Here is an 18134-nt window from a genome sequence, read left to right on the forward strand (position 1 = left end):
GTGCTGGGAACAGGATAGGAGCCTCAAAAGAACTATAGTCCAGTGGAGATAAGTGGACTGAAGATCCAAACATGGTATTGAGTATTTAAGATGTGACACAGGAAAAAGCCCAGAAAGTATGAGTGAACTAGGGAGATGGAGAAAAACCAGAAAAGGAGTCTGAGATAGAACAGGCTGCAAGACTGAAGGAAAGTCGGCGAGCAAGATTTGGAGAGCAAAGAAACAAAGTGTTACAAAGTGTTACAAGAAGGTGTGATGGATCGCCCAGGCCAACCTGCGGGCTAATATTATCGTTGGAGTCTGCGGTGCTGACTTAAAAAGGGCAAATTCAGTCCAGCAGCGAGGGAAACCTGTGGCGTGCAGCTGAAGAATGAACCAGCAGGGAAATTAACTGCAAGCACCAGAACAGACACCTCTGTAGCTGAGGGTTACAGAAGGAGAAGCCAGGCGGAAGCTGGCGGGAAGAGGGTGTAATGGGAAAAGATGTTCTTCACATTGGAGAAAGGCTGTAAGGATCATGGGGAAGGAACCCGATAATCAGGGAGGCGTAGAAGACGTAGTCATAACAGGAACTGGAGAAGGAGGAAGGGAATGGGATCACTGGGTCAGCTAAGGTGGAAGCTAACAGAACACTCACAGACGTCATTCCCCTGGGTAACAACATCAAGCATCCAAAGAGCAGGATGTAGCACAATCTTCTCAGTGACAAAATAGGCTCCGAGTGTAGGCCATTTGCCTAAGGTCTTAAGAGACCTAGTGAAATGTCTTAAGAGACCTAGTAAAAGGCAAATGCTGTGTCAGTCACTCTTACTTCCTTCCACTATGCAATGCTTTTCTGGTGAGAAAGATCCATCATGCCTTGCAGCAGGAGTTATCAGAAGTTACATGTACACGCATGCACACATGTGTTACAATAACAAAGAAACGAAACATCAAAGCAGCCCTAAGAAGTATTTGGTGCACAAACAGGGGCACACAGGAGAAACTCTGAAGGGTAACTCAGTACATGGCATGTTGTATCCCATTCTCTCAACTGTTTTATATGTCAGCTTAATTAGGATATGGGGAGCCCAGGGGAAACAATGCTTTGAGGTGTATCTAATGATAAGGCTGGCATTTTCCTAGATGGACTTGCTCCCAATATGGCAGGCATTATCCAATCACCATGGGCTTGAAAGGAACAAACACTTAAGAGCAAAGAAGATCGTGGTCTCTTAGCTGAGCACTTGAACTGGAACATGGACACACCCCAGATGGAAAGCTACATTATGTGTGTGCATGTGTGTGTGTGTGTGTGTGTGTGTGTGTGTGTGTGTGTATGCACGTGTGTGTGTGTGTGTGTGTATTTTCAAGTGTATCATCTGTATACAAGTGCTCATACCTGGGTTAAAGTCAGAGGATGTTGGGTGTCCTCAATCCTTCACACTTTTGAGGCAGGGTCTCTCTCTAAACCTAGAGCTTAGACTGACATTCATGGAGACTAGGTGGCCAGCACGTCTCAGAAATCTTGTCTCTGCCTTCCCAACATTGGGATTACAGACATTGCACCATATACAGCTTTTTACATGGATACGGGATCCAGTACTCAGTGCGGCCCTTGTGCCTGTTCACAGATCTCTTAGGCCCCCCCAGTCTCAGAAGATGACTACCACACCACTGGCTTTCCTCAGGCTCCAGCCAGCACACGGGTGACACAGTGGGACAGCTCAGGCACCATAACTAAGAGTAGAGTAAAACTATACCTACTGACTCTTTCTTTGGAGAACATAATACACACTCAATATAAAACGCTGTGTATAAAGCACACTTTCCAGCGTGTGTGTCTGCGGGAGTGGGATGGAGAAAGAGCATTTATTAGCTGTCTGTTCTGTTTAAGAAGCCAGCATGAACATGACTGCTAGTATCAATTCACTTATCAAGGAAGAGAAGTATTCTGTGGCAAGAGAAACTAAAGGCTAAAGGAGAAAGAGTGACTCCAGAGAGGAAGGTACCCAGCAGAGAACAGACGTAGGTCAGGCTGCCCCACAGACATTCCTTCTGTGTCACAGTCTGGACTTTGGGACCATGTGTTTTACACATGCAAAATGCAATTAAGTCCAAAGTCCCACCCCACAAAGAAAAAAGAAAGAAAAGAATGCCTAAAAATTGAAAACAAACTGAAACAAATGAACCTAACCACCTATCAAGTCAGTGGCAAAACCACACAGAGCAAGGGAGTATTTCAAATGCTCTAGAATGCAAGGCTTTAATTGTGTATATTTCATGGAATACGGTATAAGCACAAACAGCTGAGAAGAAATCTTTATCTTCATTGAATATCTAACTATTAGAAGCAACACAGGTGTTATTACTTTGAACATGTGCATAATACAAAGATGTGGTTCCGTGAATGTTGCCAGCAACCAGGATTTTCAATGAAAAAGAGACAGGCAGAAAAGCAGAGAGATTAAAAACTACTTTGAACTTAGTGTATCACTTTAATTTATCTGTTAGAAATATTAATGTGAACTGAAAACTCACCTCCATCCACTCACTGAAAAGGTCGTAAGTCATTCAAAGTTCATGGCAACCTATTTCCAGGGTGTGCAACTGCTCATGAAAAAGATTAAGAGGCTAGGCCAAGGCATGTGCCCCTAAAATCCCAACACTTGGGAGGCTGAGGCAGGAAGAGCTTTTGTTCTTGCTTTTTTCCTCCCCACTCAAAACTGATAACCCTAAAACGTTTATATCAGATTGCACTCAAGTCTCATCCCCGCCGTTTTACTAAAGCCTGACTTGCAGAGTTTATTCTGGGAAGTGACTCATGGACCAGAGGGAAAGTTAATAAGCATTAAATCCCCTAGTGGTTTCTATCTTTTGTGCTGCTGTGGCACTGGGCCATCTATAAACAGCGGATTTGCACTTCCAGGGCTGACAGCTGGTGACAGGAGGAGGTGGTGGTGGGCAGGGGGCCTCCAGATCAAGGGCCTGGGGCATGTTAAGGGATTCTTGCTGTGTTCTAGAATACAAAACACAGCATTCCACCAACAAGGACAGGAAGGCCAGTCTCATTTGATTTAAAAAAAAAAAACAAACAAACAAAAACCCAAAACAACACAAAAGCACCCACCTTCCTACGCTAGCTGGCATCAGTAGCTTACTCCAGAGACCTCCATGCTTCAAGAGCCCACAACTCAACACTGTCACCAGTGTATACATTTCCAACACATGGGCTTTGGGGGACACATGCCAACCAGGGCAGTTTTGTGTCAGGAACTCCTCACAGCTTCTGTGCAGGTCATTTAGTGGAGCAACGGTCACAACCTGTCCTAATACTGACATTGGCAGAGAAACAGATCCGTGACTAGCTTTATGTCACAGAGGTTACATTTGATTTCCTTTCCTTTATAATTTAGTATTGCGATTCCAGTATGTGTGGCCCAGAGGAATGTCCACAGCGCATCTCGGCTCTCGGCACCCTCCTCGTTTCTAACACCTCACCCACCTCAGTTCCCCACTGCACCCATCTTTTTAGGGGCCAGGCCAGCACGACTCCAACTCCACTCCAACCCAAATCCTCAAAAATGTTAATATATTTACCCTTCAGTTCAAAATAGTTGCAATCCATTATTGATTCTTTAAAACTCAGACACTTCCCACACCACAGCTCTCCGAGTCACGATGATGTCACTTCTGCTAGGATCTCTTTCTCCCCCTTTGTGGCTGCCCAATCCATGGTCAGGACTAGGATTTTAGCATTACCAATACCTCCTTTTTCCCCCCCCTCCATCTTTATTAACTTGAGTATTTCTTATTTACATTTCAATTGTTATTCCCTTTCCCAGTCTCCTGGCCAACATCCCCCTAGCCCCCCCTCCCCTTCTATATGGGTGTTCCCCTCCCCATCCTACCCCCATTGCCACCCTCCCCCCAACAATCTAGTTCACTGGGGGTTCAGTCTTAGCAGGACCCAGGGCTTCCCCTTCCACTGGTGCTCTTACTAGGATATTCATTGCTACCTATGGGGTCAGAGTCCAGGGTCAATCCATGTATAGTCTTTAGGTAGTGGCTTAGTCCCTGGAAGCTCTGGTTGCTTGGCATTGTTGTACATATGGAGTCTCGAGCCCCTTCAAGCTCTTCCAGTTCTTTCTCTGATTCCTTCAACGGGGGGCCTGTTCTCAGTTCAGTGGTTTGCTGCAGGCATTCACCTCTGTGTTTGCTGTATTCTGGCTATGTCTCTCAGGAGAGATCTACATCCGGTTCCTGTCGGCCTGCATTTCTTTGCTTCATCCATCTTGTCTAATTGGGTGGCTGTATATGTATGGGCCACATGTGGGGCAGGCTCTGAATGGGTGTTCCTTCACCTCCTTATTCTCAGTGTTGTGCTTCTTGCTTGGCAAGCACTGTGTTTTCCTTTTCTTGCTCTCTCTGTTGGTGCCCCAACTTCAGCAGCTTCCATCCACACTGAACAATGAGTGTCATTAATGGAACCTACACTGTGGTATCCTCTCTAAGTTCTGACCCCCACCAGCCACTTTGCCCCTACAGAAAACAAATCTAACTGGGAGTGTTTGCTTAGAATCCAAAAGGCCCTGTGTTCCATGTTCAGTACTAGCTCTCCCCTCATCCCCCCCAAAAAACCCCAGAAAATATGTACTACACTAAAATGCTCCCTGAATGTCCCATACGTCTAAGAAATATCCTGTACTCTAGATTCTTTACAGCAAAGACCTCAAGCCCTGCTATGCCTAAACCCATGCAGGGCTGTGTGAGGAGCTGTCCGAGGAGCTGTCCTCACAGATGTGAGGAGCTGTCCGAGGAGCTGTCCTCACATATGTGAGGAGCTGTCCTCACATACTCCATTACAAGATGGCACCGGCATCCGACAGAACGCACCTAGTAAAAAGGGCAATACGCAGGCGCCTGGTAACTTCCCTACTCAAAGGGACACGTACGCTTTGGTACGTCATCTGGCATAATTGGCAGCGACCAGTCAGAGAGTGACACGTCCTAGGCGAGGATAGTTTCCTATATAAGGGACGGTTATTCCTCACTCGGCGTCTCCGCATTGTAAGCTTATGCTCTCCCTCTCAAGACGCATTAAAGCTTTTCTGCAGTAGGATCCTGTGTGTGCCGCGTCGTTCCTGCTGGCGAGACGTAGCGCGGGACAGGGCTGGAACAGCTGAACTTTAAGGAAAGCATACAGCACTACTGTGTTGCTGGAAGGTGGAATATTTCCCACAGGCACATGTGTTTAAACACTTGGTCATCAGCTGGGGTAGGGGACTGTCCTGGAAGGTCGTGGAACCTTTGGGATCCAGACTGACTACCTAGCTTGAGTCACTGGAGGATATCTTGAAGGTGGCATACACTTCTGAGCTTCTCCCATTTTTCTGCAGGCTGATCCATCAACTTGTGGACGAGCTGTGCCTCGAGCTCCTGCCACCACAGATAGCACTCAGAGATGTTCAGCTACTTTATCCTCCCTGCCAAATAGATGTCATCTCCTAAACCAAACTGAAGTAAGTCCTTCCTTCTGTCTTCCTTCCTGTCAGAAGTAAGCTGCTTCTGTCTCAGTGATGAAAAGGATAGACAGTCGGTACACTCACTGGTCTCAGTACATACACTCACTGGTCTGAGTACATACACTAGCTGGTCTGAGTACATACACTAGCTGGTCTCAGTACATAACACTGACTGGTCTCAGTACATACACTCACTGGTCTCAGTACATACACTAACTGGTCTGAGTACATACAATAGCTGGTCTCAGTACATAACACTGACTGGTCTCAGTACATACACTCACTGGTCTTCTCAGTTCATATACTCACTGTCTCAGGTTAAGTTTTATGATAGTCCCAGCTGGGCCCTCAGATGTGTTCTGCCCAGTCTTGCTGCTCCGTTATCCACTCATCCTAGTCAAGATGATTCTAGTGTGTCATTCTCTCCATAAACAGCCAACACTTCAACCTACACCTCTCACTCATGGATTTCCAGGACCAAAAAAGAAAAAAAAAAAAAAGTCAATGAAATCACAAGGAAACTTCTTTCTAAATCCGCCCATCAGGTCTCCAGTACAGCCCTCTAGTCTCTACCTTCCTTTCCACCTTTTCCCCCTAGGGCAGCAATCATCAAATCTATCCTGGGACAACTTAGTCACCTAGAAATTACTTAGGCCCCACAAAGCTTTTATTTATAAGGATCATATCTACTATAATATTAGAAATTAAAACTGAGAAGTTTTAAGTATATATTACTCCATTAGGGAAATCCAAAAAGTGTTCATATAATAAAATATACTTTATATATAATTTGTTTGAAAGATATCAATGTTTTTCAACAAAAGATTTAGTGAAAAAGTATATTTATATCTGAAAATTCTTTTAACAACTCAGTAGAAAACCACAGCACTCAATCTATGGAGAGAGGCTGTTTTGAGGAATGTGAAAGACTACAGGCTCACATGGATTCTCAAGAAGAAAAGAGAGTGGGGTTTAAACCTGGGATGTTATACTTTACTATAACACCAGCGTCAACAAGCGGGAGTTCCAGGGATTGGTTGAAGCTGTGTGGACCTTTCTCCACTGTTACTTTAAAACCTCGTGTGTGCTGCGCTGCTCGAGTAGGTCCTTTATGCATCTGGGGTGCTCTTACAGCAGGTCTTGCGCAACTGAAAATGCTGTCCCCTGAAGTTATGTAGATCCTCCAAACATGGGAGTTGTCTCATTACCACATTTGAAAAGCTACTTTCATTAACGTTATTGCCAATAAGATTAGGGAAATCTTTAATATCCTGAATCTGTCACATGAAAATAACTTATTTTAAATAATTCATTCTTGGGGTAAAAAAAATCCTATAATAATATAATTCAGCTATTAACTAAACTGATGATTTTCTCTCAACTATCAAAGTATAAGTAAGTTCTTATGTGTCCTTCGCACTTAGTCACCCAGTGAATGTTCATGAATTTAAGAAGTCGGTAGCTTTTGTACTTCATGAACCTCCTGAAGCAAAACCGTTTTTGTTGTTGTTACTGTGTGGTAAGAAGACAATGACAACTCACTGGCTTGGCATCCGCCTTACTTCACATTCAGACTACTAAACAAGAGAAGCACTTTGCTCACAATTCTGCAAGATTAAGGGACGCCTGTCGATTCAGTTTCTAGTAGAGACCTGTTCCACACAGACAGTCGGTACCTTCTGTTTTCTTCACATGGTGGGAGGAGTGGTCAGGTTCCTGCAAGTCTTTTTTATAAGATCACTAGCCCAGTCCAGGAGCCATAGCCCTGGTGACTTAGCCACTTCTCCCGAAGCCCCACCTCTTAATATCATAGCTGTTAGGGTCAGGTGTCAGCAGGAATCTGGGGACACCAAGGACTGGTGGCAAAACTAACAGTTTCACCATCTTCAGTCTTAGAGACACCTGCTCCAACCTCACAGCTGTAATTAGAATGTGCTGCACTTCCACATCTGTGCTCGAGCAGTTTGACCTCCCCGGCTCCTGAAAAGGTCACTGGGCTTCCAGGGGTCCACTGACTACACTCTGAACCTTCTAGAACTGCCCATGTTCTTGCAAGAAGCAAATTGTCTTCCCTTCCCAGAGAGACCTGTCTGTCAGCATGCCTTCTATTAGCAGTCCATGTGTAAGAGAAATTCCTAAGACCTTCCTTCCCCCCTCCGACTATGTCTATGTCTTGTCCTTTCAACAAAACTCTCCCAACAAGAGCTTGGAGCAGAAGAGGAAGTAGCGGGGGAGGGTGTGGGTACATATGAATGAGATGTGAAATCAGTACCTAGTCGCTAATCAACCCTTTCTGGAATTAAAAAGAAAAATACAACCCAGGCTTCTGACATTCCTAAAGATTTTCAAATGCATCAGCAACATAATACCAACCTTTTTAAAAATTCTTTTGAATTTACTCCTCGTAGACAGTGTCTAGCCACCACATTGCATGCACCCTCCCTCCCCCACACCTATGATTTCAGACATCAAATATTAAACACGCAGTGAGTAATGCAAAAAGAAAGGGGGTTAATCAGACATCCGCAGAAAGAGAAAGAAAATAACCCTGATTCAATGAGAGCGGTTAATGAGGCCTTTTGTTTTGGTAGATTAATTTGGGAGTCTGATGATTGACTACGAAGAACATCTAAGCTCCTTGCTTTGGCTGGTGTTGATTATTAGCAAGTTTTTTTTTTTCCTTTTTAATTAAAGGGATGCCTCTGGTTAATTCTCTAGATTATGAATTTCAGGTGTTTACCTGAAACGCATGTCCACTGTACCATGGTGAAAAACTTTCCTCATTAGCAGACGGAAAGGCCTCCTCTGCCGGATGGGGATTGTACACCTCAAATGATGAGCAGTTCAGCTTGTGAACAGCCGATGTTTAAATACATTACCCTAATGCTCTTTAAGCACTGCCAATTGTAAACCTCATTAACTCCCAGCATGTGGCCAAGGCCTGGATTTCTTCACCCCAGCCTCACAAAGTGAAAACAGGTATATAAAAATAATTTTATCATCAACACTATTACATCCTCCTCCACCCTGGGAAGGATTTAAAGGGCTGTAGTTTCCTTGCTAGGAAGCAATGAACTTGGAAATAACACAATGCTCTTTCACACAGGCCACACGTCTAAAACCTGTCTTCCACTATTTTTTTTTCTGGGCACCCTATATTCCTCAGACAGCAGGCCTCTCCCAGGACTGGGTCTTTGTTCTCTAAACAGAGAGGATTTATTCCTATGTGGTGGTAATCCTCTCTGAGTGGGGTGGGGGTTGACAAGGATGTACCCTGTACCTGTCAGCTCATCAGTAACAACAGGGTATCTGACACTCCCCTTCCCAAGTCTGTCCTCACAGAAGGTACATCTTCCGAGTGAAAAGGGTTCTATACCCAAGGTAGGAAGCATGTGCTGTGTCCACAGACCCCAAATATAAACATTTAACCAAGTACAGCTAGAAAACACTCAGAAAAAGAACTGAGTCTGTACCAAGCAGGCACTTTCTTGTCATTATCCCCTGAACAACAAGAGAAGGACGTTCCACACAGCATTATACTATGCTAGTACATCATCTAATGATTTAAAGCAGAGTGTAGAACGTGATAGTTCCGATGTAAGAATCACAGAAATTTATAGGACACACCGGGGCATGGGCCGATCTTGGCAGGATCCTGTGTGGGTCCTGAAACCAACCCACCATGTCCATAGAGGGACAACTGTCTATGGAAAACTTATAGGTGATCCTAGCAAGCCAACAAGATATTCCAGCCCCAGGAGCCCCTGACAGACAGGGCTCAGTAACTGTTGCAGGCAGCCAGCTAAGAAGTCAAAAACCCAGCTCATCCTAGCCCCACTTAGTCACAACGTTTCCTTGGTCTTAGCTCACTCTCATGAACAAGATAATCATTAAAAACAACCAGAAATGTGTTTGGCAAAGCTCACACGGAGTAACATGAGACGGCCACCTGGTTCCTAGCGGATAAGTGGTATGAGCTGTATATGAAAATTATATTTAGATAGATATAGCATGGTTTCCGTCTTAGTTAAAAGGTACAGTCACTACCAGATCTAAAAGACACATCAGGAGCCATGTACAATGAACAGCCAGGGCAACATTTCACATTGCTTAGTTACATGGCTTTGTAGGTGGGTCTGGGCCCCGAGACATCCTAAAACCCATCTCTTCCCCTCTTCAGATGGAAGGCCCCACACACACTCAGGAAACCCCCAAACCAGAGGCTCCAGCCCCAGGGCATGCAAAGTCTCTCTGTCTCCCTCAAGGACCTTCATAAATTGATTAAATCCATCCTTACATTGATTAAGACAGTAGAACAAAGGAAACCCTAAACACAACAAAGAGTATCAATAGGGGTTATGCTGCCCCACAGGAAACCCTGCCAACTTCCTGATTCAAACCAGCCCTGGGTGGCTCACCACGGCTTACGATGAGTGTTCTCATCCTCAACCTTAACGATGAGCCCTGACGTGTTCTACACATGGCCAACCTTTCCCACCAAACCATGCATTTCTAGATCCAGACATGCTAGACGCATATCACGAAATGCATGGCTTCTCCAGAATCCTGTTTTTCTGCCCCAAATGTTCTGTCCTCGGTTCCTGACCCCAGGTCCTACAGCCCACCGGTCACTCATGGGATATCTTCACTGACCTCTCAGTGGAAATGAAGCTTCGATTTCCTATCTCTCACACTGTGTCTCTCATCCGGGGCTGTCTTCATCAAGGTTTCTCCTTGTACCCTAAGAAAGAACTGCCTGGCTGTCTGGAATAACCTTCTTTCTATCTAGAAAGACCCTGATGGGACTAGAGAGTCAGCTTAGCAGTTAAGAGTACTTGTGGCTCTTGCAAAGGTCTCCAGTTCAGCTCCTACCACTCTCCTACCTCTCCTGACTTCCTTGGTCACCAAGCATGAACTTTGGTATACAAACATAAATGCAGGCAGAACACCCATGCACATAAAATATATCTAAAAATTTTGTTTGTTTGCTGAAGACTCCAATGATGGAATTTAGAGCTCACGGGGCTAATCCACCCGCCAGTCCACATGCATTTGCTTGTCTTTCTCAAACTAACTTTACGCATTGATTAAACCCACCGTTAGAAGCTCTAAACTGGGCCAGGCAGTGGTGATACATGCTTTTAATCCCAGCACTTGGGAGGCAGAGGCAGACCTCTGAGTTTGAAGCCAACCTCATTTACAGAGTTTGCCAGGCCAGCCAAGACTATACAAAGAAAACCTGTCTTAAAAAAAAAGAAAAAAGGAGGAGGAGGAAGAGGAGGAGGAGGAAGAGGAGGAGGAGGAGGAGGAGGAGGAGGAGGAGGAGGAGGAGGAGAAGAAGAAGAAGAAGAAGAAGAAGAAGAAGAAGAAGAAGAAGAAGAAGAGGAGGAGGAGGAGGAGGAGGAGGAGGAGGAGGAGGAGGAGGAGGAAGAGGAGGAGGAGGAAGGGGAGGAGGAGGAGGAGGGGAAGAAGAAGAAGAAGGAGGAGGAGGAGGAAGAAGGGGAGGAGAAGGAGGAGGAGGAGAAGGAGGAGGAGGAGAAGGAGGAGGAGGAGAAGGAGGAGGAGGAGAAGGAGGAGGAGAAGGAGGAGGAGGAGGAGGAGGAGAAGAAGAAGAAGAAGAAGAAGAAGAAGAAGAAGAAGAAGAAGAAGAAGAAGAAGAAGAAGAAGAAGAGGAGGAGGAAGAGGAGGAGGAGGAGGAGGAGGAAGAAGGGGAGGAGGAGAAGGAGGAGGAGGAAAAGGAGGAGGAGGAGAAGGAGGAGGAGGAGGAGGAGAAGGAGGAGGAGGAAGAGGAGGAGGAGAAGGAGGAGGAGGAAGAGGAGGAGGAGGAAGAAGGGGGGGAGGAGGAGAAGAAGAAGAAGAAGAGGAAGAAGAGGAGGAGAGGAGGAGGAAGGGGAGAGAGTCTACAAGGGCTGGTGTAGGAAAGGTGAGGTGATGCTGTTCAAAGAACAAAATAGTTTCAAAAGACAAGTCTTGGGCACCATGTGTTATGGTTAAGAAGACCACACGCACACTAGAAAATTGCTAAGGTAGAGTCAAATGTTCCAAATACAAAACAAAATAAGCACATAATGTAACAGATATGTTAGCTACGTAGATGAGCCCATTTTCTACAATGAATGTGTACTTCAAAATATATCGTAAATGATAATGTTCTTCATCAATTAAAAATAAATAAATTAACCCAGCACTCAGGAGGCAGAAGCGAGAGGATGTCTGAGTTCTAGGCCAGCCTGGTCTAAAGGGTGAGTTCCAATCAGCCAGGGCTATACAGAGAAATAAAAGGTAATAATTAATCCTGTCTCATAAAAGGTATTAATTAATTAATTAATTAATAGAATGGACTTTACTACAAATTTGAAGACTGAACACAGCAAGACTATATATTACAGTTCAGAAACCCAGAAGCCCTAAACAAAGGCGTCAATGAAGTCAACCAGAACCTCACTCTCGAGGCTCTATGGGCACTCTGCCTGAGGTTTATGCAGGCTTGGGTGGCTGTAGGCACGCCTGGTTATGAGTCTACCACCCGGACTCCAGAATCTGTAGTCATTTGACACCTGCGCCCTGTGTCAAATCTCCCTCTGCCCCCATCATCAAAGACACCTGTAATGGAATTTAGGTCCACCCAGATAACATAAAACAACCTTTTCATCTCAGAATGCTTATTTACACAAGTCCCCAAGATTCTGCCTCCAAATAAGGTAAGATTTGCCAATTCCAGAGTAACCACAGAGGAAACTGGTCATGGGGACAGGGTATAGGGTAAGTCTCTATGCAGTAGAGACTCAACTCTAGTCAGAGGCCTTCCTTGGTGACTTGGAATCATCAGAATTTTCTGTCTCTCATTTTCATACCATCCAACCATACATGAAATTTGAAAGACAATTTAGACAAAGTTACAATTATAGGAATTATGTCCATAGAGTCATGTTGAAGTTCATAATTTTATAGCTCTCTTGAGATACACAAACATACACATGTACACCCCTAGGTCTTACAACTCCTCATGGATGACAACAATCTCATCAAGCAAGACTTACATAGAGTCAACAATTCTGAAAATACTGAGATATCGTTTCTAACATGATGGATTAACAGGAATAAAGAACAATTTTGGAGATATAGAGGGTTCATACATTTAGTGGCTTCTTTATCTCTAAGCAAAAGAAAGCTGGTTTGAACAGAAGGAAAGTACTTAGAAGTACACATACCCATCTTTGGTCTGATCCACCACACCGCTTAACAGTTCCACAGTCTTCGGGTTGGGCTGGCTTTCTCCAAAAATATTCAAATACCGAGTGACAAAGTCATGAGGTGACATAAAAAATTCACCATTTTTTTCAATGCTTGCATACTGTTTAAAGAGGAAGGAAGAGGTAAGAAATGTTATTTAGTATCTGATTCTTAAATGTATATAACCATGCGACCAATAGTGAAAGCCTGTAATTCAAAAGATAAAAACCACACAGACTGATAACATCTTCAAGAGGTGGTTATTCTCTGTCTCTTTAAAAAATTAAATAGTCCATTAAACCACTGAACTGAGAACGGGACCCCCGTTCAAGGAATCAGAGAAAGGACTGGAAGAGCTTGAGACCCCCCTATGAACAACAATGCCAACCAACCAGAGCTTCCAAGGACTAAGTCACTACCCAAAGACTATACATGGACTGACCCTGGGCTCCAACTGCATAGGCAGCAATGAATAGCCTAGTAAGAGAGCACCAGTAGAAGGGGAAGCCCTTGGTCCTGCCAAGACTGAACCCCCAGTGAATGTAATTGTTGGGGGGAGGGTGGTAATGGGGGGAGGATGGGGAGGGGAACACTCATAGAGAAGGGGAAAAGGAGGGGCTAGGGGGATGTTGGCCTGGAAACCGGGAAAGGGAATAGCAATTGAAATGTAAATAAGAAATATCCAAGCTAATAAAGATGAAAAAAATTAAATAGTCAAATTTTATGCTCATCAGAAGCTGTTGGCAATGGCTTTTGGGGGGACATGTGGCAATGTCTGATAACAGTTGTCATGACTCAGAGAAAGGGAAAGCTACTTGTAAACATAAAATACAGGAAGAAGTCTCACTAGGAGGCCCAGGAGGCCTCAAACTCAAGACCTCCCTATGTCGATCCCCCAATAGGATGACAGGCATGGGCACTAAGCTTAAGGACATGTCCTTTCTTTCTAAAGTGAGATCAACTGTGAAGTGTTAGATATCCTTCTGTAGAACATGAACATCCATTCCGTGTAAATGCCATTGCCTAGGCCTTGCACTCCTATGTAACAAAGCCCAGTTCAGTGCAGAGTGAAACAAAGCTGATGCTCAGCCAACCTGAAGCCGTCAACACGACCTCTAACTCCAGCTGTCTATTTTAGCCAATCAAATATATTTTCTTTATTTTGGCTCCCACAAGCACTTTACAGGTGTTTCTCCTCCCACGGTCTTGGTGGAGCCCCAGATGGCTTGGAGTCAGACGCTACCCAATTCTTAAGTCATGGCTCCTCAAATAAATCAGTCTAATGCTTACGGTCCCTGAGAAAAGAAGACAAACTGGTGATACTGGAAGCAGGTTTAAATTGCTGCCCTAGTCAATGTCCTCTCAGCGCCACACAGGATCTCATTAGCACTGGACTCTCCTTCATGGTGTTCTTCCAGGTAAGAAGGACCTGGTTGGGTCTTGTTTTTGGGGACACCCAGCTTCTTGGAAATGCTGAAAATAAACATGAGGATGTGGCATCCTCTCTGAGGAGAATCAGACTTCCAGATTCCCAAGAGAGGAGAACAAGATACCTGAGGACAGGGGTTACTAGGTGATGAGAATCACGCCAGCATCAGGGAGATGAGGGGCTCAGGGTAAGGAGGAGCGTCGCTGGCTCTGGAGGCCTGCAGGCTTTGGCTGTACTCGGTACCACCTGAAAATCTTGAGAGTTAGATGAAGTTTCCTGGGCTCTGCTGCTTCATGTGCAGAATGTGTATAATGATATTACCAGCCCCGTGTGGCTGACTCATGAAGCAAATGAGATAATGAGAAAATACAGTACAAACAATGCCCAGAACATAATAAACACACTTCTGGCTTTGCTTTTTTATTACATATATGTATGTATGCATATATGTATACACACACGCCACGGCCCTCATGTGGAAATCGGAGGACCACTTATGAAAGTCGGTTGTCTCCTTCCCACCATGTGAGTTGGGGGATGGAGCTCAGGCTGTGACTTCGTTGGCAAGCACCTTTACTTGGTGAGCCACTCCGCTGGTCCATGTTTTTGCTTTTCTAATTCTTTTCTTTAACCGTCTATTTCACTGACTATAGGACCAGTTCAAGAATGTAATGAAGGTTTCCTTTCATCACTAGTGACTTGGTCCTGGGCACTGCCTAAGGGAAGCCATGGCAAAATGCTAGGATACCATCTTCTAAGTGTCTTTTACAGATAAGAGTACAAAAGAGACAGCCCAGCGATGTTATCCTTCACTTGGCAGGGGACGTTCAGAAGAAGGAATTCATTGTTATTTCTTTCCCTAAATGAGGACAAACAAGCTTGAAATGGAAGTGGCATGTCACTGTTAATGATAGCAATCCCATGGTTGGTTATACCGAGGTTTCCCTATGATAGTGATTAATTTACCTCAGAACACAATTTAACTTTTCTCCTGCTGGTACACATTTAGATTATTTCCAGTCTGGGTTATTTTGTAAGAAAACCTAAGATAGCCATTCTTATAGATAACATTTGTCCCAATTCCTATTTTCAAAAACCAGACTCCCTGAAAGAAGAAATTGTTGAGTTAAAGGACAGGGACCTTCAGACGGTCATTGCTTATTATCATGCTGTTCTCCAGAAACGATTGTACCAATCACTCTGCCACCTGCAGCGCGACAACGTGCTCTCGCCCTGTCCAGGGTCACATTTGTTTCAAATACTTTTGCAGTTTGACATTTTTCATGTAATTGAGTCTAGAGGGTTTTTTTTTCCTCCTTTGCAAATCCTCCCGTTGCTTTTCTGACCTTAGAAATCCAGTCCCTTCTCTTCACAAATACCAACCCAGTTTCTCTCCTGACTTTTGACCATATCCCTATTTATCATTAGCCTCCAGAATACCAGGGCTCTGCTTCTGTGTGTGTTCTGACATGAGACTATTCTGACTTTTTCCAGTCAATCTATTGGCTGTTCCAGGCCCACAAACCACGTCTTCCACCCTCCCCGTCCTGCTCTTTAGGACTCAGAGTTTTCACTAATACATTATCAGATGGTCAACAGGGAAAACAGTGAGAAGCAGACTCCACCTGCAGCTTCAGTTCTCAGAGGTTGGAATGGCTTCCTGGGACCACAGTGTACTCTGGAACTGGCTGGGCATAGCACCAAGAATGTTTCATGGACCAGCAGTTCTGACCAGTGGGAGGCGGTCCAAGACCACCCTATCTTGTTGACCTATCTGTCCTTGTAAGACAACAATGACTCTTACTTGCTACTAACTGCAGGGAGGGCCCTGTCAAGACAGGAATTTTTTGGCTGTGTTCTCCCTCGCTATTGTTTCCTCAAATTCCCAGACTGCTGACTGGCGGTGAACCATGCTTGAGCAATATTTTTCGAATGAATGAAAGGTTCAGAATGCTGTATTACTTTTCTCCTGGAGCTTTTTCTTGGCCTGATGATTATCCTTTGAATTTTCGCCAAATGACCTTGGGAATCATTGTTAAGTTGTGGACCGGAAATTCAATTGTCCCTGGAAATGCGAGATCAAGCTACAAGGAACCATACTACTCACTCGCAAGATAATAAGGGATAATGAAAGCTGGCCAAAATATGGAACATTCCCACACGCTGGCAGTGTAATTATAAACTGACAGTGCTAGTGAGATGCCTCAATGGGCTTGCAGAGAACCCAGGTTCAATTCCCAGAACCTACTACACACCAGCTCGCAACTCTGTAACTCAAGTTCCAAGAATCACAGACTTGCATGCAAGCAAAATGCCAATGCACACAAAAATAAATTTTTTTAAAAATTATGTGTATATATGTATATAAAAGTGTGTATATGTGTGAGTGTGTGTGTGTGTGTGTGTGTGTGTGTGTGTGTGTGTGTATAAACTGAAAAATCCTTTTTAGAAAACTGCTGGTCAATGTCCACTGTAACTGTATCTAACATAACCATAGGCTTAGCAATTTCAATCATAAAGAAATCTCTAACAAAATGTATATGGGATATAATACCAAAAAAGTTAAAGTATTCAGAGCAACTTATCTTAAGACGACAAAGAAAATGCTTAGGGAAAAAAAAACAGTCCGGAGATCTCTCAATGACTGGATACTTAGTTGACTGTCCTATAGTCACACAATAAAATACAATGTAGCGATAAACTAACCCACTCCACGTCACCACACAGATGATTCTACATAAACTCAGGCTTGGAGGTAGAGGTCAGCGCAAGAGTGAAAGCCTGTGTTGTTGGGGGCCTGGAACTCAGCACCCAGCAGTGCAAGAAGTAACAGAGAGAACAGACTGCATGACTACACTTAAGGTAGAATGAAATAAAGGACTGAACTAAGGTGTCACGAGAGAATTCAACCAGTTACCTTTGCTAGCTAGACTGGCTAGCACAGGGAACACGGACCTTCCAGGCACTGGTGCACTCTGTAAATAACCATGGAGACGTGTACTTATGGTCTGTGCACCAGACTCAGACCAACTGTCACACGATCACCGAGGGATTCTTATTGCCCTCACTTGTTTAGAGGTAAGGAAGAGGTCATCTCTTAAATGACATGTTAATCTGGATGCAGAATATAATTTTGTTCAGTTTACAAGCCAGTCCACCAAAGCAAGAATGACCTGCTTTAGGGTTCAAGAAAATACATCAAAGGTTGTCTCTTGGACTCATGGACAGAGGCCAACTATGATAGAAACATGTACTAGGGGTGTTGACAAAGGCAGCTTGGTTGTCCTTTAAGCAAGGTACAACGGTCACTGTCAGGGAAGAGACTCTTACAGCTACCACGGCTCTAGAATACGATTGGACATCTCTGGGGATATGCTCCAGAAGACTTTTATAATTCTTTTAAATGATCATATATCTCATCAGCTGTACCACACTGAAGGAGGAGAGTAGCAGACGGACTCAGAAAAGGAACCTGTCCCTGCAGTGCCTATCACTAGGACCAGAGTCCTACCTGGCTTGCTCCTCACTAATTATTTTAATAAAAGTCTGGGAGTGGTGACCTGGGTCAGAACCCTTACCTTCCCTGGCCGCTCCTGTTTGCCAGGAGTCACTTACGCCCTTGGGGCTGAAAGTCAAATTCTCCTGGACACCTTTTCAGTCAGAGATGCCCTGTGCACTCCAGGTCCTGTCACTTGCCACCCTTTACCATGTCCCTCTTCTAAGGACAGAATAACAAAACGGGATGAAAGCACAGAGAATCAATACAGCCTGTTAGCACAGATCACTGACTACATCATTGGGGCCACAATGTAAACAGGAGGTTTTTAACATTGTGATTTTAACTTTAAATTTTAATCATTGAAATTTTAAACTAACTAAAGAGGCATATTACAGCACCTAAGGTGAATTATATTTATATTAAATACTGAACAAAGAAATAAGGAAAATATATGTAAAATATTCAATGT

At 44.3% G+C, this 18134-nt stretch overlaps 1 protein-coding gene across 4 annotated transcripts in view; it reads right to left on the reverse strand.

The window, feature by feature from the left end:
• Slc25a13 (solute carrier family 25 member 13) overlaps positions 1 to 18134 on the reverse strand; it is a 182683-nt gene that overhangs the window by 131838 nt on the left and 32711 nt on the right. For all 4 annotated transcript variants that reach the window (XR_005503443.2, XR_005503442.2, NM_001419627.1 and 1 more), the window contains exon 3: positions 12716 to 12858. Coding sequence is in view for 2 of the 4 variants with exons in the window: in NM_001419627.1 (NP_001406556.1) it covers positions 12716 to 12858 (143 nt within the window). In the remaining 2 variants the exon portion in view is untranslated. The remainder of the gene's footprint in view (positions 1 to 12715; positions 12859 to 18134) is intronic.

Source organism: Rattus norvegicus, chromosome 4 (genome assembly GCF_036323735.1).
Source record: "Rattus norvegicus strain BN/NHsdMcwi chromosome 4, GRCr8, whole genome shotgun sequence".
In the NCBI taxonomy this organism is placed as follows: Eukaryota; Metazoa; Chordata; class Mammalia; order Rodentia; family Muridae; genus Rattus; species Rattus norvegicus.